The sequence below is a fragment of the Mus caroli genome, unplaced genomic scaffold, assembly GCF_978045245.1.
Source record: "Mus caroli unplaced genomic scaffold, Mus_caroli_1 scaffold_11, whole genome shotgun sequence".
NCBI lineage: Eukaryota > Metazoa > Chordata > Mammalia > Rodentia > Muridae > Mus > Mus caroli.
In genome coordinates, this window is record NW_028227266.1 from 107,112,642 (window position 1) to 107,136,897 (window position 24,256).

The 24,256-nt window shown below is 46.2% G+C and overlaps 4 protein-coding genes across 7 annotated transcripts in view; 3 read left to right on the forward strand and 1 right to left on the reverse strand.

Moving 5' to 3' along the window:
- The first annotated feature begins 479 nt into the window (after positions 1 to 479).
- Nicn1 (nicolin 1, tubulin polyglutamylase complex subunit) lies at positions 480 to 6,165 on the forward strand. Its single transcript, XM_021172116.3, has 6 exons — positions 480 to 746; positions 2,893 to 3,069; positions 3,513 to 3,626; positions 4,022 to 4,093; positions 4,559 to 4,663; positions 4,738 to 6,165. The coding sequence occupies exons 1-6, from the start codon at positions 615 to 617 to the stop codon at positions 4,777 to 4,779; spliced, it is 642 nt and encodes a 213-aa protein (XP_021027775.1). The 5' UTR covers positions 480 to 614; the 3' UTR covers positions 4,780 to 6,165.
- Positions 6,166 to 6,371: 206 nt separating this feature from the next.
- Amt (aminomethyltransferase) lies at positions 6,372 to 11,886 on the forward strand. The gene is made up of 9 exons (XM_021171698.3): positions 6,372 to 6,696; positions 6,799 to 6,966; positions 7,413 to 7,493; positions 8,557 to 8,688; positions 8,965 to 9,043; positions 9,334 to 9,479; positions 10,107 to 10,287; positions 10,643 to 10,798; positions 10,890 to 11,886. Exons 1-9 carry the CDS (start codon positions 6,607 to 6,609, stop codon positions 11,066 to 11,068), a joined length of 1,212 nt encoding a protein of 403 aa, XP_021027357.1. The 5' UTR covers positions 6,372 to 6,606; the 3' UTR covers positions 11,069 to 11,886.
- Positions 11,887 to 12,555: 669 nt separating this feature from the next.
- Tcta (T cell leukemia translocation altered) lies at positions 12,556 to 16,436 on the reverse strand. Of its 2 annotated transcripts, none has more exons than XM_021171699.3 (3): positions 15,885 to 16,436; positions 15,485 to 15,587; positions 12,556 to 13,856 (listed from the first exon to the last, which is right to left on the reverse strand). In XM_021171699.3, the coding sequence occupies exons 1-3, from the start codon at positions 16,105 to 16,107 to the stop codon at positions 13,814 to 13,816; spliced, it is 369 nt and encodes a 122-aa protein (XP_021027358.1). In that variant the 5' UTR covers positions 16,108 to 16,436; the 3' UTR covers positions 12,556 to 13,813. The 2 variants fall into 2 exon arrangements, with proteins under 2 accessions (XP_021027358.1, XP_021027359.1); XM_021171700.3 differs by having other exon boundaries at positions 15,485 to 15,539; positions 15,885 to 16,424.
- A 95-nt stretch (positions 16,437 to 16,531) lies between these two features.
- The window catches only part of Rhoa (ras homolog family member A), a 31,630-nt gene continuing 23,905 nt past the window's right edge, over positions 16,532 to 24,256 (forward strand). Inside the window, exons 1-2 of one of the 3 annotated variants that reach the window (XM_085828020.1) lie at positions 16,533 to 16,716; positions 23,947 to 24,068. The gene's annotated coding sequence lies outside the window, so the exon portion shown is untranslated. Of the gene's footprint in view, positions 16,717 to 17,054; positions 17,241 to 23,946; positions 24,069 to 24,256 lie in introns of those variants that run through there. The other 2 variants (XM_085828018.1, XM_085828019.1) reach the window with 2 other exon arrangements.

Genomic DNA, 24,256 nt, shown 5'->3' on the forward strand with positions numbered 1-24,256 from the left:
TTGGGATTAAAGGCTTGCACCAACATACCTGATCTAGTTTGTAGTTTTAAAAATACCATAGTTCCGAGGTCAGGAAAAAGTGTCATAGCCCTTGGTTGCCATATCCCTCGGGTTGTACCCAGATGGATCTTGTGGATGCTATGGAGAAATAATTCCTTTGTGTAACATCCTTGGCTGTCCTGAAACTCTGTAGACCAGACTGGCTTCGAACTCGGAGACCTGCCTGCCTTTGCCTCCCAAGTGCCGGGATTGAAAGCGAGTGCCACTAAACGCCTGATTGTTTTATACATCTTAACCTAATAAAGTAGCAGAATTTAAGTGAAGGATAAGCCAGACCAAAGCATTCTGGATCCCTTGGATAAAGAACGGCTCGACGGTTGCCCGGAGCAGCCCAGGAGGGACTTACAGACGCGAGGATGATTGGTTGAAGAAGAACTTCCGTTGGCATTTCCGACTCTTGATCCGCCCTGATCATCGGTGATTGGCTGAACTGTTACAAGCGTTATGTCGCCTGGGAGTTGTAGTTCTTTTGGTTGATAAGGGACGCCAATAAGAGCTAGTGGTTGGATGGAGACTGTGAGCGGTGATTTTGCTTGGTTGTAATCTCCCAAATCATGTCCCGTGTGTTGGTGCCCTGTCATGTGAAAAGCACTGTAGCCCTGCAAGTGGGCGACATGAGGACCTCTCAAGGTCGGCCTGGCGTGCTGGTCGTCGATGTCACTTTTCCCAACATCGCGCCTTTCGAGGTGAGCAACCCCCCATATACGCGATCAAGGCTTCTGGGCGGGGAATACCTAGTAACTTGGGCGTTTCCTAGGCATTTACACAGCCTCTATAGTGTCTCTTGCTTTTGCGAATTGGACCTATTCAGAAGCATATACAGTTTTTATTAATAAGCTTTATTAAATAGACTAGAGTTTCCCGTTCTATCCTCTTCAGCATCTCTTCCCGGTGCCCAGGATATCACTGGAACTATAATTTGAATCTCAGTACAAGTGAGAGAATATTTGATTTCGGCCATAGCTGCAATCGTCAAATAATGATGTAAACGTACCATTCTAGTGGCCCCTGCCACAGGTCAGGTGCAACCTAGCCTTCATCTAGGTCCTCCTGGTGACTTGTTTCCAATCCCTAGTTGTTCTTCCATCTCAGCTGACAGTGACGGGGCGTTGCATGACCTCAACTCAGGACAAAGGCTACCTCTAATGGCATAGCATCCTTCCCTTACCCACCCTCTTGGCTCTATGTGCTTCGTATTACAATATGTCATTCTCTCGCAAGATGTTGCTTCCCACAGCCTGGGGAAACCTAGTTAATTGATCCGACCCTGGAAAATCTGAGTCAGTGTGTTTGAGGTGGATTTTTTTTTTTTTTTTTTTCGAGACAGGGTGTCTCTGTGTAACCCTGGCTATCCTGGAACTCACTCTGTAGACCAGGCTGGCCTCGAACTCAGAAATTCGCCTGCCTCTGCCTCCCAAGTGCTGGGATTAAAGGTGTGAGCCACCATTGCCCAGCTTGAGGTGGATCTTTGACATCTATATTTTTATTTACTTATTTAATATTTTTATTTTTAAAAATCTTTATTTTAAATCTACAAGTGTTGTTTTTGCATGTCTGCATATATACCTTGTGCATGGCTGGTGCTAGTAGAGACCAGAAGAAGGTTCTGAATTCTCTGGAACTGGAGTTATGAACAACTGTAAGGTGCCATGTTGGTGCTGGGAACCTGGTCCTCTGCAAGAGCACCAAGTACTCTTCATTACTGAGCATCTCTCTAGTCCTGATATCTGTGTTTTTGTTTGTTTTGTTTTGTTTAAGTTCCATAGGTGATGCTGGTGTGCATCGAGATGGAAACTACTGCTATGGCAGTTGGTACTCTAGGCTCCCCATACCCCTACAGTGAACGATCCTCCTATTCTTTTTTGTTGTTGCTTTTTGTTTTTTTGTTTTTTCGAGACAGGATTTCTCTGTATAGCCCTGGCTGTCCTGGAACTCACTCTGTAGACCAAGCTGGCCTCTTGAACTCAGAAATCTGCCTGCCTCTGCCTCCCAAGTGCTGGGATTAAAGGCGTGGGCCACCACTGCCCGGCCCTACTATTATTCTTTTGTTTGTTTTTTGTTTTTGGTTTTTGTTTGGTTTTTGGTTTTTTGGTTTTTGTTTTTCGAGACAGGGTTTCTCTGTGTAGCCCTGGCTGTCCTAGAACTTACTCTGTAGACCAGGCTGTCCTTGAATTTAGAGATCCCCCTGCCTCTGCCTCCTGAGTGCTGGGATTAAAGGCGTGGGCCACCACGCCCAGCTCCTACTATTCTTATTCTGGTCTAAATCTGTTAATTCTGAGAGAGGTGGAGATAACTTCTGCTAGTACTAGGCTAAAGGACATACTAGATACTCAGGTTCTCTCATTCTGGTACTTTTTAAAATTTGCTGCTCTTGGTAGGGGTGGGGACTTCAAAAATCCCAGAGTGGCCAAGAATAGCGGAGGCTTATCATGAACTTCTGATCCTCCTGCCTCTACCCCTCAAGTACTGAGATTACAGGTATACCTCACATGCCTGGTGTATGCATTACTGGGCATCTAGCATAGAACTGCAAACATGCTAACCAAAGCAAGCACTGTACCAGCTGAGCCACATCCTCAGCCCAATACATTACCTTACCTATCTTCGTTGGTCCACTCATCCAGGTTTCACGTGTCCATGTTCTGCTTTCTTCCGGGTTAAGGTTCTGATCTCGGATGCGTTGGGATGGTTTGTTTGCATGACTTACAGATCTGTGAGCACTTTTAGGAAAGCAAAGTTGCATTTGGGCCACAGTAATTGTTGAATTGTCTAGCAAAAGTGTGCATTCTAAAAAAAAGAGGAGACGATGTCACCGTGTCGCGTGTATTCTAGTTGCAGGAGATCATGTTTAAGAATTACTACACAGCTTTTTTGAGCATCCGTGTTCGTCAACAAAGCTCCGTGCACACAGCAGCCAAGTGGGTGACGTGTCTGCGGGATTACTGTTTGATGCCTGACCCACATAGTGAAGAGGGAGCCCAGGACTATGTATCAGTGTTCAAGCACCAGGTCAGCTGGGCCTCAGCATGGCCAGGGAACACTGGATGGGGACTTCCTGCCTATGGATTGAGCAGAAAAGCAGGAGGAAAGAGTCGGGCAAAACTGGGCTGGACTATGGCTTTCAAGCTGGTACTTTGGAGGGGCCACTGTTCTGTCCTTCATTTAGACTTGGAGAAGCATTTGGCTTTACTGTAGATTAGGAGGTTTTTGGTAAACGAGCTAGGTCTTCAGTGGGTCTTTTATTTTATGTATTTGTTTTTTGAAATTTGTTTTGTTCTGTTTTGTGAGAAAGGGTTTCTCTGTGTAGCCCTAGCTATCCTGGAACTTGCTTTGTAAACCAGGCTGGCCTTGATCTCAGAGAAAGGAATGTCCTGCCTCTGCTTCCCCAGTGCTAGGATTAAAAGTGTGCACCACTATGCCCTGCTCAGTGGGTACTTTGGTATGTGTGTCAGATGCTGTGTGACATGAACAGAGTGCTCGAGCTGCGTCTGATTCTGCGGCAGCCATCACCACTGTGGCTGTCTTTCACAGTGGAGGAACTGCAGATCTACCAACAGGGACCAAAGGCAAGTGATTTTCCAAAACCTACTGGCTAACCCTTTACTGTAAAAGCTTCTGGCTCTGACGAGGAGAGATGGGGCACTGGGACGGGTCACAAGCAAGGATAGTGAGACTCTGAAGGAAGCCCTCAAGGAAGCTGGAGTATGAATGTAGGAGTCCATGATCAGATGTGAGGTTCTGTGTCAGCAACCCCTGGCCTTTGAGACTGCTCACTACTTTTGTTGCTTATGTTCCTGGGTTCCCCTTCTGCATAAAGGAAGAGTTTTATGAGGGTCCCTTTGATGTTATGTCTGAACATAGATTTCCCAGTGTCTTAGGCTCAAGGGTCCTTTTCTTTGCTCGCAGGTGCCAGAGCTCTTAGATTCTGCCTCATTGAGGTCATTATGCCTTTGCTTTGCAGAGCCCCTCCTTGGCGTTCCCCAAGTGGCTTTCCCACCCAGTGTCCAATGAGCAGCCTGCTCCCCGCCTTGAGGTAAGCTCTCTAACACTGGGTATTAACCACATATACATGGTTCTAATGTCTAGAGCACAAAAAAAGTGGGCCTCTGGCTGTCCTGGGGCTGCCTGGAGATGTAGCTCAGTGGTAGAATACTTACTACCCAACACCACAGACATTTGGGTCTGGACCTAGGGCCTATGGTTCAATGTCTTCTTGGGAGCTCTGTGGGCTTTGAGTCATCCCTGGTTTAAGCATGGGTCTTGCTTAATGACCATCAGGCTATAACTGTTCTTCAAGTTATCTGGGAATGTTACTGGTTTCATCTGCAGTGCTCCATAGCTTATATATATATATATATATATATATGCCCTTATATATATATATATATATATATATATGCCCTTATATATATATATATATATATATATATATATATATATATATATAAGGGCACTTCTGGGGAAAGATTCATGACCATGTGCCTTCCTTCTGGAGCAGGGTCTCCCAGATCCCAGCAGAGTATCCTCTGAGGTACAGCAGATGTGGGCACTGACAGAGATGATTCGGGCTAGTCACACTTCCACGAGGATCGGCCGCTTTGACGTGAGTAAAGGTGTCCCTCCCCCTTGCTTCCGTTGCTTTGAGCGGCTCAGCACTGATCATCTCTTGTGTTGCAGGTGGATGGCTGCTATGATCTGAATTTACTCTCCTACACGTGAGCAGCAGCTTCTACGTGAGACGTTGGCTTTCTGTGCCCATCTAGGTGGGGTTTGGCCACCAGAGGCCGAAGCATGTTCCCTGTGCATTCAAGTTCAATCTGGGCAAAAATCTACAGATTGGGAATTCTTGATATCCATCCAGTTGTTTTAGCATGAATTCCTAGTGGGGACACTTCTGTCTCTGACTGTCTGACATGTAAATTAAGTCTCTTCCTCTCAGAATTCACCGGTTCTAATTAGAATCCTTGAGGTCCTCTTGCTTGTCCTGCCAATACGAACACCCCAGTCTGCTACCATTTCCCCCCATTGCTGAGATAAACCTGTCTCTTGTAGCAAGGAAGCCACTGTTTTGACACTCACGACCTGGGAAGCTTGAGGAAGACACACCTTCTATTCATTTCTCTGCTTCTGCCAGTAGCCCTTGTCCTTTTGTATTGTATCCATGAAAAGAAAATGTCCTAGAGCCAGGCATGGCACACACCTTTCATCTTAGCATTCCGTGAGTTCAAGATCAGCCAGGTCTACACACTGAATCCCAAGGCCAATCAGGGCCACATAATGAAACTCCATACTAAGAAAGGAAAGAAGAAAGAAAAGAAAGAAAAAAAAGGAAGAAAGAGAAGGAAGAAAGGAGAGAAAGAAAATAGCTCCCTTTGAAATTGTCTGTTCCCAGCCTGGGAGGTGAAGATGAGACCTCTGGGAGCTTGTACAGTTGCTCCTGAAAAGTGTTCCGTGTCAGTTCTGGGTAGGTGCTGTTGGCACAGCTGGGGCCAGAGAACGAGTCCTCCTTCCCGACTATTTGTCATCGGATTCAGCATGAAGTACATCCATGATCCCTGTCCCTTCTCTCAGTTGCTTCTGCCCGTCATGCTCAGGGTGCTGAGAGAGCACCCTGGGGGAGTGTATCCAAGCCAACGTCTCACTGATACTCACTGAGGCTGAGGCCCTCCATTACCCCAGAGCAACCACTAATTGAAGAAGATTACTGCTCTTTCCTGTGGTCAGATTGTTTCCCTCTAGTCCTTCCTGGCTTCGTCCCCGGGAAGTATTATTAAGCCGTGCTGCAAGGTGTCTCAGAACTGGAAAATTGGACACGAGTCTATGCAACAGTTTTCTGGGAAAGTCTGGCCACCTTTGGTAGCTACCTTGCATCTCTGCAGTCAGCCTTCTTGAAGGTCCTGTCTTCACCTACAGGATCATAGTTAAACCCCACTGACAGGGAAATTACCATAGTCCAGTGTTCAGGGAACAATGGTCCTCAGTACACATGGGCAAAGAGGAGCCTGAGGTGGCAGGGGCTATGCATAATTCACAGCTGTGTTCCTAAGTTCCCAGAACTGGAGCTAGTGTACGGCAAGATCAATAAATACTTGTGGAATATGTGACTGTGTCAGCTGCTTGTGCCTAGAGGGAGAGCTAGAGATGATTATAAAAGGCTGGGCCAGCCAGGGTACTGTGCTGGCCTGGAGGGCTTCACCCTCCAGTGATTGCTCCGCCTCCCACTGCTATTTGACCTGAATCTGTAATTCAGGCTTTTCAGTCCTTTGGAGAACTTTGACCTTCTGGAGGCTGGGAGTTCTAACCCCCAATTCTGGTTCTAGGCAGCCTATTCTGCCCTGAACTTGTTTTGATTAGCTTGAGGAAGAGCCTGAGGCCTTCGGGAGTCAGCCTCAATTTAAATCCCAGCCTGCCCTATGGTCTTCCCGCCCCCTGCGGACTAGAAAGACCTGTCCAGGCTGAGGTTTGGACTACATCTCCCAGCGTGCCTGGCAGAGTAGTGGCTTCAGTGTGGCTTCAGTGTGCCGGCCGCACCAGTTGCGGGTGACAATGCATCGGACAGTCAGTGTGGTAGCCTCTCTGGGTTTTCGCCTGCAGGCACAACCCTTGGTCCAGAGTCGCCCACTCAGTTCTGTACAGGTGGGATAAAGGATGCTGGAATTTGTTACTGGTCTTGGAGGGTGGGGGAAGGAAACTGATGGTGACTGGGGCCCTGGTGGCACTAAGTCTGGCTGTCTACAGGATGTGCTCCGCAGGACTCCACTCTATGACTTCCACCTAGCTCATGGAGGAAAAATGGTGGCGTTTGCAGGGTGGAGTCTGCCTGTACAATACCGTGACAGTCATGTTGATTCACACCTGCACACACGCCGGCACTGCTCTCTCTTTGATGTGTCCCACATGCTACAGGTGAGTCAGGGAGGATCGGGCCTTCTTCCATGTCTACAGAACTGAACTCTGCAGCTTTGAGGCTATCTTAGAAGACTAAAGTGTTAGGGACTCCAGAGCTAGAGGGCTAACTCAGGAGATCTGATGTATGTATCTTTGATCTCTCCTGCCTGCTCCTGCGGTGTGTTTTAATGCCCCAGAGCTTGCTAGATAGAAACTGCTAGATGGAAATTGGTTTGGTATCTCAGTAAGGTGTTAGATCGCCTTGAATTTTTAGATGTTGCTTGGTTGCATGGAGGCTGGGAGGGATCCTGGAATTGAGAAGTTAGGACCTCTGCCCTCTCCAGAACCAAAAGACGAGTCACTTCTGGGCTGGACAGTGTTCTGGGAGGCTGGAGGATGCTTGCCTTGCAGCTTTTTAGATTACAGATATTGCAGTGGCCTGGGGCTTTCCCTATTTCCCCTAGACCAAGATATTTGGCTGTGACCGAGTGAAGCTGCTGGAGAGTGTAGTGGTTGGAGACATTGCGGAACTAAAGTCTAACCAGGTGAGCCTTCTTTATGTCTTCTCCATGTGTGTTTTCAGTCACAAGCCAGTAAACAGTTTACACCCTTGCCTCAAGTGTAAGCAGCAGCCAGGCATGGTGGTGCACGCCTTTAATCCCAGCATTCAGGAGGCAGAGGCAGGTGGATTTCTGAGTTCGAGGCCAGCCTGGTCTACAGAGTTGAGTTCCAGTATAGCCAGGGCTACACAGAGAAACTCTGTCTCAAAAAAAAAAAAAAAAAAAAAAAAAACAACAAAAAAACAAACCCCCCCCCCAACCAACCAAACAAAAAGTGTGAGAAGCACAAAGACAGGTCAGATACAGCTTTTCAGGGCTTGCTATCTCGATGGAGTCTTTTTGAGTCATTTCCAGATATTCAGCCAACTTTGGAGCAATATCCCAGCCTTACTCCATTGGGTTGGGAGGCCAGAGACCACCGTTTATATGCCCTGACCTCTCATGCTGCCCATATCTTTGCTAAAGTGTGGTCCTTAAACCAGGAGCCTCTCCATCTTCTAGGAATATGCTAGGGCACTGCTCTGGACCTGCTGAGCCATAACCTTGGTTTTACCAAGATCCCTAAGTGGTTCGTGTGATCTATCAGTCTCAGGTTTTGTCCCTCCAGTGGCAAAGGCTAACAATATTTATTTATTTATTTATTTATTTATTTTTAACACATTGCTGAAGAATGTAGTGGGAGCCTGTGAGATCATGAAGATGGTTTTTGAAGCTTTTAACCCTGGAGGTTGGCATCTGGGTGGAGTTAACTGGGTGGAGTGAAGCAGTAGTTCCTAGGTCTCATAGCGTGAGTAGGAAATGAGTTTCTAAGAACTGAGTAGTGAGGGAGCTGAAGGTCCTCCGAGTCTGGAGAGACCCCCTAAGATGAGAGGAGTAAGGATGTACTTGACAGATGGAGAGCAAAGGCCTTGAGCCTTGAGTCTTACCTTTTACCTAGGACTGTGTTCATGAGTTTGTGGTTGCTGAATGGACTTAAGTATGTTTCTGGCTCATATTGGTCCTTGGCTTCCTGGACCTGGAGACATAGGATGCTCTTCTTTATTCATAGGGGACGCTTTCTCTGTTCACCAACGAAGCTGGAGGCATCTTAGACGACTTGATTGTAACCAATACTTCTGAGGGGCACCTGTATGTAGTATCCAATGCTGGCTGCCGGGACAAGGACTTGGCTCTCATGCAGGTACAGCTGCTGCACGTACTTTGTGTTGTTTATAAAGAAGTTCTCAATGCAGAGAGGGCCTCAGAGAATGACTGGATAAAAGAACAGTCAATAGACTGAAGAGTAGGCCTTCCCTGGTACACACCAGTGTTTGGGGATAGGTACTAGAGGAGTTGGAGTGATAAAGCTCACCCTGAAATGAGCATCCTCAGGTGAGGGAAAGGGTCTTCAATGTCCAGTCTATTGTAGGAGCTCAATAATGATCATAGACACTGATGTGTTTGTCTTATATTTCAGGACAAGGTCAAGGAGTTCCAGAACAGGGGCCTGGATGTAGGCCTGGAGGTGGTAGAGAATGCCCTGTTAGCTCTGCAAGGTGAGATGCCAGGTTGGAGTTAGAGCCAGCCCTTGCCTTCCTGGCTTTATTTGCATGGAGGCTATATGGGGAAGATATGGATATGATATCTGCACACCACAGTTCCAAAGTTAACTATTGTTTCTCTCCTCTCACCTACTGTAAGGCTATCCATAGGCTAGGTAGGGACAAGGGCATTCTCCTTCCACTTGCAGAGTTGGGCTTGCTTGGGACATCTTCTGCTTTCTAAATAAGGGCTGTAGTCCAGGGGGTATTGGGTTCAACTCCCTTGGTTATTCTCTTTGAGCTAGGACCCACGGCAGCACAGGTGTTACAGGCTGGGGTGACAGATGATATGAAGAAACTGCCCTTCATGACAAGTGCTGTGATGGAGGTGTTCGGTGTGTCTGGCTGTCGTGTGACCCGCTGTGGCTACACAGGAGAGGATGGTGTTGAGGTAAGTCAAGAAGTAATTATATGTTATCACATTTCTAGCAGGAAGATCTTAATTCAAGGTGGCTAGGTTTCCATAGTGAATTCCAGGCTAACCAAGAGAGCCTATCTCAATGAAAACAAAGCCAAAACCAAATAAATCCCAAGACAAGCCGGGTGTGGTGGCACACGCCTTTAATCCCAGCATTTGGGAGGCAGGGACAGGTGAATTTCTGAGTTCTAGGCCAGCCTGGTCTACAGAGTGAGTTCCAGGACAGCCAGGGATAGACAGAGAAACCCTGTCTTGAAAAACCAAACCAAACCAAAACCAAAACCAAAACCAAAAACCCTGTCTCAAAAAAACAAAAAATAAAATAAAATAAATAAAAAATAAATCCTAAGACAAAAAAGATCTACTTGTAAAGCTTGGATCGGATAGCACATGCCTATAATCCCAAAACCTGGGAAATAGAAACAGTCCAATCATAAATTACAGACCAACCTTGGCTAACTGTCTCAGACAGAGGAATAGGATTGGGGAAAGTGGGCGATACACTGTAGTGGTAGAGTTTTACTCCTGCATGACCAAAAGTGGTAAAAGTAGCTACAACATTCAAGACACTGCCCATCTGCTCTCCGTTCCTTTGTGCAGATATCAGTCCCAGAAGCAGGGGCAGTCCACTTGGCAACTGCTCTGTTGAAAAATCCAGAGGTAAAGCTGGCAGGACTAGCAGCCCGAGATAGCCTGCGCCTGGAGGCAGGCCTCTGTCTATATGGGAATGACATCGATGAACATACCACACCTGTGGAGGGCAGCCTCAGCTGGACACTGGGTGAGCCGGGCTAGCAGTCAAGGGGTCCTGAGAGCTAGAATACTCTTTAATGAAGCCAGCTAGCCCAGGACTACTCCTAAGGTTGTGTAGTCTGAAACAAGTGACTCAGCCTTGCTGTGTCTTCATTCGCTGAAGGTGCTACTGTGGCTTTGCCTATTATAAACTGAGGGTCCTACATATGGCTTCCAGAAGGTAGGTGATGGTTGGTTGACTTGACTGTAATTCAGGGGAAGAATAGAGCTCAAGAGCCCAAGTGATGTTTAATGGATTATCACTTGGGGTCTTAGTAGTAAAGACTTCCTGTGCTTAGGGCTTCTGTGAACTATGGCTTACAGTCTGGTGTGTTATGTTCCAGGGAAGCGCCGCCGAATTGCTATGGACTTCCCAGGAGCCAAAATCATTGTTCCCCAGCTGAAAGGTGAGGTACAGCGGAGACGTGTGGGGCTGATATGTGAAGGGGCTCCAGTGAGAGCACACAGTCCTATTTTGAACACAGAAGGCACTGTGATCGGTAAGTGGATGGGGATACTGGCTGGCAGGTATCCAGGACAGGGATACTGAGCTGGCAGGGTGGTGCTAACTTATGGCCTATGCCTGGACAGGTACAGTGACCAGTGGCTGCCCTTCACCCAGCCTGAAGAAAAATGTGGCGATGGGTTATGTGCCATTTAAGTACAGTCGACCAGGGACACAGCTGCTGGTGGAAGTCCGGCGGAAGCAGCAAATGACGGTGGTTAGCAAAATGCCCTTTGTGCCCACCAACTATTATACTCTCAAGTGAAGATGGCCCACAGGGAAGCCCTTCCCTCCAGGAGTGTTTCTCTAGAGGGCATGGCATAGTGCTTAGTCAGAACAGTGGAGGACAACTCCCACGGGTGGAAGCTGAATGAGGTTTGCTGGGTCTGCTTAGGGTTGGGGAGAGAATCCTATCTAGACTCTTTCCCTTACAAGCCATTCCAATTTTAGGGCCCAATTTTTAATTATTATTTTTTTTTTTTTGGTTTTTTGAGACAGGGTTTCTCTGTGTAGCCTTGGCTGTCCTGGAACTCACTCTGTAGACCAGGCTGGCCTCGAACTCAGAAATCCGCCTGCCTCTGCCTCCCAAGTGCTGGGATTAAAGGCGTAGGGCCCAATTTTTAAATGACAAATCACCATACTTAATGTCCTGTTTTAGCCCACAATCCCACTAACCTTAATCGGCCCGGTGCTGACTTTGGAACAAAGGTCATCCTGCCTTTGTGTGGAGGGTAACACCTCCGCCCACCTCACTATGGCTTCTCTAATTTCAAAGGATTATTACTGTGGGCAGTGTGGATTTAGGAACCTTCTCTACTTTGCTTTCCATGAATGCATACTGCTGCCTTTCCTTAGATAGAAATGACTCCTGACTCGGTGTTGGCTGAGTTGTTCCTGTGTGCAAACATAGGGATGGCTAAGCAAACATGGGACTCACCCTTCCACATTCTCTAGTCAACCCAGCCTGCTGTGCAGCAAGACATGGATGGTTTAATACTTGGGCTGACCTCAGTCAGCTGTTGTGAATAATTATACTTTACTAACTCTTGAAAAATAAATAAAATTAATTTCTTTCTTTCTTGCCATGGTCTCTAGCTTCCTTATTCTTTCGTCACTGGATTTCTGGGGTGGTTTTTTTAAATTTAATTTTATTTTTTTTTTAAGATTTATGTCTATAAGTACACCATTGCTCTCTTATGACACATCAGAAGAGGCCATCAGACCCCATTACAGATGGTTGTGAGCCACCATGTGGTTGCTGGGTATTGAACTCAAGTCCTCTGGAAGAGCAGTCAGTGGTGCTCTTAACTGCTGAGCCATCTCTCCAGCCCCTCTGGGGTGTCTTCTTAGCCTCCAAGACAGACTCTAAGTAGGATCTCCTTGGAAGGGGCCAGCTATATGACAACTAACAGGAATATAGAAGTGGTGTGCTGGTCTATTCCTGTAATCCTAGCACTTATGAGTTGGAGACAAGAGTATTGGGAGTTCAGGGTCATCTCCAGCTATATATTGAATTGAAAGCCAACTTAGAAAACATGAGACACTAGCTCAGCTCCTCTAATCTCTCCTCCCAAGTCCCCAAAAAAGCTAACGGGGATATTGCCCACCACCATTGCAGTGAGTTGGCACCACGTCGTCACCTCTGCAAAGTGCTGTATGTTGGATCCTAAGGGCAATATACCCAACCAAGATCCCTTACCAGTTGCCCATGTGTACACAACACTTGTCTTGTTTGAATAACCACACCACTGATGCACTTCTGTGTTTAATATGCCACATCTTCAGTTGCTCCTGGGGTGGAATGTGAGACCTTGACTCTTGTAGTGATGTCAGTGGGTGGGCATGAGGCTGTGAAGAACATCTTGCCACACAGATGACATCTCTCCAGTAGGTGCACGTGCACGAGGCGCTCAGTACAGTTCACCTATAGTACACCTGCTACAAAGTCTCAGTAGGCAATGGCTGCCAGATGGCTATATGACATCTAACAAAGAGACAGTGGACACCTGAGGTAGCTAGTAGCCCAGCAGAGACAGGAGTACAACTGTTAGAGGAGACAGATCCAGGACCACAATGCTTTTAGGAACCACAGTGCTCTGAGGAAGTGGCGTTTTCATGGGGACACTGGTGGGGACACCCACCCCCTTGGAACCTCTTCTGACCCATGGTGAAGGGCACAGAGCTATCTGGCTTGTGGCTTGCTCTTACTGCTATTCCTAGAGGCTGAAATGAGGCTGGTGGACTCTCAGGACTAGGCCCTTATCAAGATGGGAAGTAACAAGGTAACAGGGCACAGTGAAGTCATTGCACTAACTACTTAGTACCTCCTTAGGAGGGGGCAAGTACGGACCAAAAAAGCCTGTGGGTACTTCAGCAGTGGAGAGCTCGCCAATACCAAGGGATCTTAGTGAGATGTCTCTTAGGAATTCAACTTGTCCTCAAAAAGAACAGAGAGACAAGTCAGTGGGAAATGATAACTTCCTCTGCCTGCCTCAGACGTAGAAGATTGGAGCTCCGCCAGGGAGGGACAGGTTTGGTGCCCTAGTCCAGGCCAGGATTAACTGGCTTTTTGCCTACGAAGCAAAGCCAAGAAAGTCAGAGTCTATGGGAGAACTGGCTTTCTTTCTAAATCTCAGAACTGGCCAACCTCAAGATTCCTCTTAGAAGAACCAATTTCTCTAAGATCACATCCCAAGGGGATGACTATGTCAGGAAAAAGCCAAGGTGAGAAAGGGACCACTGACTTCCTCAACCAAAATGTTTCTAAGCAATGACCCTTGACAAGAAGTCTTTCCTTTTGTTAGAGACAAACTTCACCTGCCCAGTACCTGAAGCTGTTGGAGGCAAGGCTGAGGGCAGCGGAGGCTCACACTGGAAGCATCATGGTACTCCAGTCCCCCAACCCCAAGCCCTCTGCAGTTGTCCAAGGGGTCTGGACAGCAGCAACAAATAGCACAGGAGCCAACGGACCCAGCGATATCTCTGGAGACCCTTCTGCTGCTGCCTTCCCTTATTCTCTGTGCGTTTTGAGAGCTTCATTTGCTGCTATCTCCCTGAAAGTAATGGAGAGAAGCAAGGTTATTTCATCGATAGCAGAAGAGTCCCTGACATTGGTTCTTCCTTTGCTGCTTCTTGGTTAAGCTGTGCTCAGTACAGCTAATAGTAGAATCTAGACTTCTTTACTAATCTCTCGTAGTCCCTGCTGGGTTTACTATTTTCCTATCTTATGGTGCTTAGCTAAGACAGTGGCCACCTTCCTAATCCATGTCTTGCTTTCACTCTTGAAGCCCTTTGTCGACTTGCCATAGAAGAAGCTTATAAAGGCAAATTAGCTCAGGCAACTGTCCTGCTGAATCAGCCCCTCAACTGTTCCATGGTCTCCTTCTGCCCTTGTGCTCCAAGTTCACCATCACAGCCTGATTTAGTCTCCTAATGATACATTTCCCCTTGCTACTGGGTCTTGTTTTATCTATTTCTTTTTTTTTTTTCCTTTTTTCTTTTTCTTTCTTTCTTTTCTTTTTTTTTTTTTTTTTTTTTTTTTTTTGGTGTTTCGAGACAGGGTTTCTCTGTGAAGCCCTGCCTGTCCTGAAACTCACTCTGTAGACCAGGCTGGCCTTGAACTCAGAAATCTGCCTGCCTCTGCCTCCCAAGTGCTAGGATTAAAGGCATGCGCCACCACGCCAGGCCTATTTTTTTTTTTTTTTTCTTATCCAGTATACATACTGTGCTGCTTTCCCTCTTTGGTCTCAGCTTAGGTGTCACAGGGGGAGGGGGTGCTCCCCCAACTCCTTTGCATCTGTACTGATTTCTCTGATAAACCTCTCTCTCTCTCTCTCTCTCTTTGGTTTTTCAAGATAGGTTTTCTCTGTGTAGCTCTGGCTGTCTTGGAACTCACTCTGTAGACCAGGCTAGCCTCGAACTCAGAAATCCACCTCCTGCCTCTGCCTCCCAAGTGCTCAGATTAAAGGTGTGCGCCACCACTGCCTGGCAGAATCTGGGTTGTCCTTGTTTTCTGGTGTACTGTGACCTCTGCCATGTGGTAGAAGCTCAGAGATTAGCTGAATGAAATGTCCTGATAAGTAAGCTGTTGTTTTTAGAGATTAGGAGGCTGACTTGATGAGGTCGTATGCTAAGAATAGAGACTGTTAGGCTGGGAGTTATAGCTCCAGTGGTACAGTACTTGCCTAGAATAGATGTTCTTGCCTTCCTAAAGAAAGACTTCCCAACCAAGGGATTTGTTTTCTTTTTTTTTTTTTTTTTTTTTTTTTTTTGGTTTTTCGAGACAGGGTTTCTCTGTATAGCCCTGGCTGTCCTGGAACTCACTTTGTAGACCAGGCTGGCCTCGAACTCAGAAATCCGCCTGCCTCTGCCTCCCCAGTGCTGGGATTAAAGGCGTGCGCCACCACGCCCGGCGGGATTTGTTTTCAATAGACCTGGCATATCACCTTTCTGAAATTAAGGTAACACCACCATCCATTCCTACTGAACACGCTGACGAGAGGCTCTAAAGCTACTGGGAACCCCCAACTGGAATCCTGAGCTCTACCATTAGCCTTGAAGGATTCTTGCACAGCCACTAAGCTGGTGCACTCACATGCTGAGCGTTCTCTGTCCTGTTACCAGCACTAGCATGTTCTCTGCCTGTCAAGCATGGGGTTGGGATAGACAGAGATTTACTCACCATGAAGAGAAATGTGTGGAGCCATCAGGTGTGGATCCATTCTGGCCACCCAGACCTGGAGGCAGGAACACACCCAGAGCTGCAGGAGGCTGAGGGTGGGGATCTGAGCAGGCAATAGCCCAGGTCAGGTCAGGGGCCACTGGTATAGTTTAATAGAGATTGAGGATGGGTGGGATACTAGGGACTAGTGGTATTGTCCAAGAAGGGTTTTGAGAAACAGTTAACAACGTGATGATGGGCATGAGGGGCTTCTGGTGTAAAATGGTACGGGGTTGTAGGTCTGGGTACAGTGAGGCTCCTGGAGGACCAGTGGTAGTCTATGTGGACACAGGAGAACCCAATGGTACAGTATGGTGGTGGTAGGGACAGCCGGGCCAAGGAGGTTCGTAGGGAGCCTCACCTGGACGGTGATACAACCCGGTCACTGTGTTCCCGTAGAACCCCCAGGCCAGCTGGATGCCCAGGAGACTTAACACCAACCACAGCAGGAGGAGCTTGAAGAGAGTCACTCGCATGTCTTGTGTCTCCCACTCCCGCAGAAAGTCGCTGCCCAGGGTGCCCAGCGCTCCGAGCACCGTGGCGGGCAAAGCTTGCAGAAACTGCCCGGCCCAAGGCTCCGCCATGACTGGCCAGCGCCCCACCGGGAGTACTGTCACCGTAGTTCTTACTGCGCAAGCGTATGGTCTTCCGGGGTTAGGCTTGTCAGTGCGCACGCGTAATACAAGGCCAGGAAGATCTACTTCGCTTGCGCGAAGTGTTGGCAGTTTGGGGAGGGGTTTTTAAAACCGCGCAGGCGCACCCAGCCCCACCCTGCTTGCTTAAAGGATGAGTGATTCGGTGAGGATAAAATAGCAACTCGCTCTTTTATAGCCCCGGAGTTCCCGTCATGCTCCACGCGTCTGCCATGATTGGTTAAGCGTCTAGCTCTCAGGGCGTGGATGCGTTCCTGAGCAATCGTGGCTGAACTGAGAGCGTGCGCGCGTGCGCGGGGCCGCGACTGGCGCCAGCTCGAGCCCGCAGGGCGCTCGGGGCCGCGCACGTCGCTCCCCGCCCTCCCGCCACCGCCCGCCCTCGTTCGCTCGCGCTCCCCGCCCGCCGCCCGCGGTCCTCCGTCGGTTCTCTCCTTAGCCCGCCGTCTCCCACGGAGCTGCCCGTCCTTGGCTCGGAGCTCGCAGACTCGCGGACAGGCGTCCTCAGCGCGAAGAGGCCGGATTCGGAGTCGTCGCCTTGAGGTGAGCAGGAGCATTTCCCTCCAGCCGCCTCGGCTCCGGGCTCGGCTGGCCGGCTGATCGGCCACCACTTTTCCGGCCTCCGGCCTGTCGCCTGCCCGCGGTCGCGCCCCACCTGCTGCTCTCGGCCCGCAGCCCCTCGCCCCGGCCCCTGACCTGGGGCCCCGCGCCCGAGGCGGCGGCCCCGCCCGCGCAGTCCCCGGAAGCGCGCCCCGCCGCCTCCAGTCCCCCTTCCCCCGCCCGGCCGGGCCTGGTGGAGCCCTAGCCGCCCGCCCTCCTCGTCGCTTCCTCTCAGGGTTGCGCCGGGCTGGGCGGGGGCTCCCGGCCGGCCCGCGACCGCGCTGGGGTAGCCTGCCACTGCGAAGCGCGTGTGGCTGTCGGGAGTTGGACTAGGCAAGAAACTCTTTTACAACTCCATTTTGCCTTTTGCATTGAACGTGGATTATTAATCACCGTTTTATACCGGGTGAAGACAGTGAGGGTTTGGGTGGATTTTCTGTTTTGAGTGCCGTATTATTGGAGATTGTGTAAGTAAAAGATTGTTTTGAAATCTTAGCGGTTATGACTCTATGGGGGAAGGTATTTTCCAGTCGAAAGAACACTTAATAATTTGGCGAGGTTGCATCAAAATAGATGCATTTCTGCTTAAAGTTATTACTTCAATTAAGAATCACTGATGGGTTCCCCTTTTCAGGTCGGTTTCGTAAAATTGCATTTTTTGCTGGCAAGTTGATTTTTTTTAAAAAAAAAAGTTCATGTTTAGTAGCTGATAATGGAAAAATTGACACCATTTTTTTCTTTTTTGCCCCAGAATTGGTTCTACTTGTATTTTCTAATAGTCATCACTAAATTTTGACCTATTAGTTATTTATTTGGTTTTGTCTTCTGACATATTTTGAAATAAGTGCTTTTTGCATGTTATAGATAATATTATATATGTATAATATGTAGTACATGTATAATGTACATCCCCATGCCAATCTGGAAGGGGAAAACTTATATTTTAGGATGCGGTATGTGGTGAGAATTTTTAGCCACTTAGTGTCACGTGCCCAAATGTGTATGTACCATGTGGACTGTTTTTTTTCACCTTTCATTGGCTAGTTTGAGCATTTGACTCAAGTATTATTAAACTAAGAAAACAAGACCAGGTCTTAATATTGAAGACTCTGAGATGATGTTTGGAGTATTTCTCTGGAGCAGTGACGTTTCTTAGGGACATAAAATATATGGAGCTTGTTTTTTTTTCCTATTTTATTTTCCTCTTTGGTGTTGGCTTGGGACACAGTGAACAGGTGCTGTATCTCTGAGCTTCATTTCAGCCTTACAACTTAACTTGGGATCAAACTCTAGTGCTCAACTTACGTAGCTTCTACTCAAAAATCTACTGGAACAGGAGAATAGGAACATCCACTCTGCTGATTTTACCCCCAATAGATGTAGGATTTTAGACTGGGGAGAAAAAAAAAAAACTTTTAGGATTTTCAAACCAATTCCATTTGTAGGTGTGGGAACTGAGCTTAGGGAATTTTTTTCTCTTTCCTTCTTTGTGTGTGTGTTTGTCTGTCTGTCTCTTTCTTTCTTGAGAAAGGCTTATTACTCTGCAGAGAGAACAGTGGGTGTGATAATACCAGAAGAACCATTGACCTAAGACTTAATAAAAAAGGACACTGGGTCTGACCTGAGATCTGGAACTTAATTTGTAGATAAAGCTGGTCTCTAATTTTCACATGCTCCTAGTCCTGCCTCCTGAAGAGTGCTGGGATCACTGGGTGTGTGCCACCATTCCTGCTGAGACTTAAACTGTTTGAAGGTCATACATGTAGTTAGACTACAACTATTTTTTTTTCTGTTATTCTCCACGTACTGTCATTTAAAATCAGGGTTTCCAGGTTACTTCAGGTTCTTTACCATGCAGATTATGCACAATTGGGAACAAATTTGTAAGTAGTGCCTTTCTGGCTAGATTGCCTTGTGTGTTAGTTTTCTTAAGGACTTAAGGTTTTGAGAGTTTGCTGTTAGCAAAGATAAGGTAATGAGGTCCAGCTAGAATGTTTTCAGGACTCCCTTGAGTCAGTTTTAAGTGGAATTGGTGAGAATTGCATGCATCAAGTAGACCTTGGTGTACATGTGTGAGAGTGGTTTTGTTGGAGTGATTTCATAGTCCTTTAAAAAGTCCACCTTGCTCTATTAGGGGTGTAAGTAAGTTACTAGAAGAGTGAAAACAGATCTTCAGAGCTGGGCGTGGTGGCGCACGCCTTTAATCCCAGCACTTGGGAGGCAGAGGCAGGCGGATTTCTGAGTTCCAGGCCAGCCTGGTCTACAGAGTGAGTTCTGGGACAGCCCGGGCTACACAGAGAAACCCTGTCTCGGGGGAAAAACAAAACAAAGCAGATCTTCAGGCGCTTCTTAGTCCACGGGGTGAAGTAGTAAGAAGAGGTCGAGTAAGAAAAGCCAAACTAGTATTTTGACTTGTCTTTAAAGAGCCAAAAGATCAGTTAACTTCATTGAAAGACTAATTTAAGATCAGAGGGTTTTTATAGACAGCATACTTAGTTCTATTGTATCGTAGCCACTAGCAATGATGACAGATTGTGCATAAATGTTGAATATAAAAATAGGAAGTAGGTGAGGTGACAAACCTGTAATGAAACACTCCAGACCTTAGGAGGATTGCAGATTTGAGACCAGCTTAGGCTATATAACAAAATCCTGCCTCATAAAAAAATGTTCCTCTTAATTCTATCCAGTGGAACTCAATTGTTGCACCAAAGCGTTAAGAATGTATGTCACTTCTCTCTGTCTTTTGGCACGGGGAATGAGACCTAAATTTGATTGATTGGTAGCTATACTATTAGCCTCTCTATACCTTAACTGATTACTTTTCAGCCTGAGGCTTTAACCCGGGGCATTACAGATCCTAGGCAAGGGGTCTGCTGCTGAAGTGCCTCCTGAACCCTGATTTTACTTTTGAGGTAGTCTTATTACATTGTCAGGGTGTGATTATGAGCTCATCTGCAGCTTTCAACCTTCCTCAGTTGACTGGGTTTGCAGCTCTGAGGCCTGACTGTACCAAGTTCGATTTATTTATTTATTTATTTATTTATTTATTTATTTATTTATTTATTTATTGAGGCAGTTACATTCTAGGTGAGGTTAGCTTGGAAACTTACACTGTGGCCCAGATTGGTCTTGAGCTTGTAGCCGTTCTCCCTTAGCTTAGCTTAGCCCTCCTGAGTGCTGGGGTTGCAGGGGCTGCAGGTATGAGCCACCATACCAAACTTACAATATTTAAGTATGCATCTTACTTACTATTAGTGTTTTGGTGACATTAGATATTGGTGACAGTAAGTTTTGAAAGTAATTTGAAATTAATTATTGTAAAATCCCTAATTCTGGTGATTTTTTGTTTGGAGACAAGCTCTGTCTGGCTTGGAGCTTTGTAGTCCAGGCTGACTTCACAAGTGAGGCAATCCTGCCTGCTTCAGTCTGTCTGTCTGTCTGTCGGTCTGTCTCTCTCTCTTTTAAGATTTATTTATTTTATATATATGAGCACACTGTAGCTGTCTTCAGACACACCAGAAGAGGGTGGTGGATCCCATTACAGATGGTTGTGAGCCACCACGTGGTTGCTGGGAATTGAACTCAGGCCCTCTGGAAGAGTAGTCAGTGCTCTCAACTGCTGAGCCATCTCTCCAGCTCCCTGCTTCAGTCTCTAGTGCAGGAAATATAGGTGTGAGCCACCATCCCAGACTCATTTTTAACCTATGGTACTCTAGTATTCTAAGTGAAGGTTTGTATATTCATAATTATGTAGACCGTGTGACTGAAAACAAGCTAGGCAGTAAAGCTGCTTATTATTATTGGTGTTTGCGCTGTCAAATGAATCTGAATGTACTTAAAATTTTCTTCTGACTGTGCCTTTTTAATTCTAAGTGATGGAAGTGTGAAATAAAGGACCATTAAGTTGTAACTAAGCTTTGGTTAATACCAAACTGAACTTGATTTGGGAATAAGGGCTGGGATGTCTTGAGAAAGGTTTTTGCTAATAGAGCTAGGTTGAGCTTAAACTCATCCCAGTTGTTTGCTCCCACTTCCCAAGTGCGATACTACTAGCATCTGATGTCACCCACCCCCACCCCCCACCCCTGGCTAGGTGGGGGTAGATAGAGGAAATATGTCCAGATTTGTTTATAAAAGAATCTTAAATTTCAAATGCAGATAAGAGGAAAGCAAGCAGCTAATGAAAGAGTGGGAGGTAAAATGGGTTTAGAGAGATGGGCAGAGGACAGATCATGTGGTATGAGAAATTCCTTGGGCTTGTTCTTTTTGTGTGTTTTTTGTTTTGTTTGTTTGTTTGTTTTATTCTTTTGGGATTTTCATTTTATTTTTGAGACAGCATTTCTCTTGTCTGTCTGGAAACTTGTCCTGTAGACCAAGCTGGCTTCTAACTCACAGAGATCCATTTGCCTCTGCCTCCCAAGTCCTGGGAATCCTTGTCTTAGCTTTTGAGTGTTAGGGTTATAGACATGAGCCACCAAGCCTTGCCTGGCTTTGGTTGTTCTGAGGTGGAATACCTATCAGGTGTTAGATTTGTTGTCTTGTTTTGAAGCTGGGTAATAATATGATCTGAAAAAAATTTTTTTGAGAGACAGGGTCTTATGGACCTTGGGCTGATCTAAAACTAGCTATATAGCCAAGAATGACCTTGGTCCTCTTGCCTCTATTTCCCTGGTTCAGGCATTACAGGTGTGAGTGTAACCATTCCTGGCTTTTTGTGGTGCCTCCCCATCATCTGTAGCTCCAGTTCTAGGATATCTGACACCTTTTGGCTTCCTTGGGCACCAAGCATGCAAGTGGTCCACAGTTATATATGTAGGCAAAATATCTGTACGTACGAAAACATCAAAACTCAGTTACTAACTTGACTAGTTTTACTGCATGCCTGTTACTCCAGATTTCAGAATGGCAGAGGCAGGAGGATTGTTCCAAGTTTGAGGACATCTTCAGCTAGATATAGAAAAAAACCAAAACCAGCAGAAAAAAACCAACAAGTGATCTGGACTTGTTGCACACCTATAATCCTAGCTCTTGGGAAGTGATGGCAGAGAAGGGTCAGGATTTTAAGTTCAAGGCCACTGAGCCATTTCTCTTGTCCCCAAATCTTTGTGTCTGTGTGTATAAGTTCATGTTGTACATATTTGTGGGCATTCTTGTGGAGTCTAGATTGACATTGGGTGTCTTTCTTCATTGCTTTCCACCTTTTTTTTTTTTTTTTTTTTTTTTAAAAACACTTAACATGAAGCTCACGACTGAGCTAGACCGATTGGCCAGGAAGTTTCAGGGATCTTCCTGAATCACTCTTTCTGGTGCTCAGGTTACAGATGTACAAGTTTACAAGTGTGGTACAGATCCGAACTCAGGTTCTTTCTCAAGCTCATGAGGCTGTACTGTGAGCTCTCATCAGTCTAAGCTTTACTTTTGTTTCCTTTTATTTCTAAGCCATCAATTTACAAACAAAAGCTGCTTTTCTGAATAATAGGGACTGTCTGGCCTGTCTTAGGGTTTCTATTGCTGTGATGAAACAAGGGAACCAAAAGCAACTTGGAGAGAAGGGTTTGTGTGGCTTGAACATCACAGTCCATTGTGGGAAACCAAGGCAGGGACTCAAACGAGATAGGAACCTAGAGGCAGGAGCTGGTGCAGAGGCCATGGAGGAGTGCTGATTACTGGCTTGCTGGGTCTCCTTTCTTAGAACCCAGGATCACCAGCCCAGAGCTGTACTGTACCTTTCCTCATGGATAAATGTCTAAGCTTGCCTGTAGCTGAATCTTTTGGGAGCATCTTCCTGCTCTTTGATGACTCTAGATTGTGTCAAGTTGACATAAAACTAACCAGCACACTTGCTTATTATGTATGAGGCCCTGAATTGGACTTCTGCACCTCAGTATTAACAAATAAAACTTTAAAAAGGGGAAATGCTATTTGATAATATGTTAAATAGTCTAGGAAGTAAGATACAACGATCACTGTAAGTCTTCTAGCTTAGGTGATTGGAGATTTATATAATAGGGAACTGGAGAGCTGACCAGTGGGTAAGGCACATAGTGCTCAGTGCCCGGCACTCACACGGCAGCTCACAAACATCCATAGCTACAACTCACGGAGATAACCTCCAAGGGCACCAGACACACATGTAATGCCCACTAATTTAGTACATAAAACACTAATTTAGTACATAAAAAAAGAAAACACTAATTTAGTACCAAAAAAAAAAAAAAGAAATAAAGATTTGTATAACAGAGCCAACAAGATGGCTCAGTAAGGTAAAGATGTCTGTACCACCTGAAGTTCCATCCCTAGGAGCCACATGTTGGAATTTCAAAGAATCAATTCTTATTTCCATCCTCTGACCTCTACATGTGCACTGTAGCATTTGCTTCTGCACATTTGCATGCGTATATGTGTGTGTGTATAAATAAAAATTTTGGAGTCAAATATGGAGGTTCACTCCTTTAATTCCAAAACTTGGAAGGCAAAGAAATTGGAGTTCAAGACTTCCCTTGTATATGTAGTGAGTTTCTAGGACAACCAGGGCTATGAGAGACTTTTTCCAAAAAGAAAGGAAAAGCATAGCTTTCAGGCTGGTTGAGATATCTCAGCAAGTAAAGGTATTTGTTACATGAGCCTGACAATCTGTTTGATTCCTGAGACCCATATGATGCAAATTCCCCAAGTTGTCCTCTGACACAAAATAAATAATGTAAAGTTTTCTTTCTTTTTTTTCTTTTTTTGTTTTTTTGAGACAGGGTTTCTCTTTTTAGCCCTGGCTGTCCTGGAACTCACTTTTTAGACCAGGCTGGCCTCGAACTCAGAAATCCACCCGCCTCTGCCTCCCGAGTGCTGGGATTAAAGGCGTGCGCCACCACCGCCCAGCATCTGTCTTACTTTTAGAGGACAGCATTTATGGTATTTGAAAAGTAAGATTGATTATGTACATTTTTATGTGAAGAAGTCCATGACAACATCAGTGGACATGCTAATGTGGAAGGGGGAAATTTGTATGGGGGTCACAAAACTACAGGCAAGTCAATAATGGCTGCTCAGAAAAATAGTCTTTCTATTATTGGTTGTCCATTGCAGAGTGGTTGTATCTAAGTATTTGTGCAGTGGAGGGGAGGAGTGATGTGTATCTATTTTGTTGCTGCTGCTGTTGTTGTTGTTTTGAGACAGGTTCTCTGTAGATCTGGCTGACCTGGAATTCACAATGTGGACCAAGCTAGCCTGGAACTCGAGATCTACCTCCCTTTGCATCGTCCTGAGTCTGAGATTATAGATGTATGCCACTGTGCCAGGCATGTGTGTGTATTTATATACATGTATATTACTATAGTCATACATATGCAGACACATATAAATACATATTTTTTTGTGTGTGTGGGAAGGTTTCAAGACAAGGTTTCTCTTGGTAACCCTGGCGGTCTAGGAATTCACTCTGTAGACCAGGCTGGCCTCAAATTCAGAGATCCTCCCACGTCTTCTG

Bases quoted from the DNA above. Each gene is read 5' to 3' on its own strand.
- Amt (XM_021171698.3), top strand. From the start codon at position 6,607: ATGCATCGGACAGTCAGTGTGGTAGCCTCTCTGGGTTTTCGCCTGCAG. The intron at 9,044-9,333 runs GTGAGATGCCAG...TCTTTGAGCTAG, and splicing joins TGCCCTGTTAGCTCTGCAAG to GACCCACGGCAGCACAGGTG. The intron at 10,288-10,642 runs GTGAGCCGGGCT...GTTATGTTCCAG, and splicing joins CAGCCTCAGCTGGACACTGG to GGAAGCGCCGCCGAATTGCT.
- Nicn1 (XM_021172116.3), top strand. From the start codon at position 615: ATGTCCCGTGTGTTGGTGCCCTGTCATGTGAAAAGCACTGTAGCCCTG. The intron at 747-2,892 runs GTGAGCAACCCC...CGTGTATTCTAG, and splicing joins CCAACATCGCGCCTTTCGAG to TTGCAGGAGATCATGTTTAA. The intron at 4,664-4,737 runs GTGAGTAAAGGT...CTTGTGTTGCAG, and splicing joins CGAGGATCGGCCGCTTTGAC to GTGGATGGCTGCTATGATCT.
- Tcta (XM_021171699.3), bottom strand. From the start codon at position 16,107: ATGGCGGAGCCTTGGGCCGGGCAGTTTCTGCAAGCTTTGCCCGCCACG. The intron at 15,588-15,884 runs GTGAGGCTCCCT...TTGCCTGCTCAG, and splicing joins CGGGTTGTATCACCGTCCAG to ATCCCCACCCTCAGCCTCCT. The intron at 13,857-15,484 runs GTGAGTAAATCT...CATTACTTTCAG, and splicing joins TCCACACATTTCTCTTCATG to GGAGATAGCAGCAAATGAAG.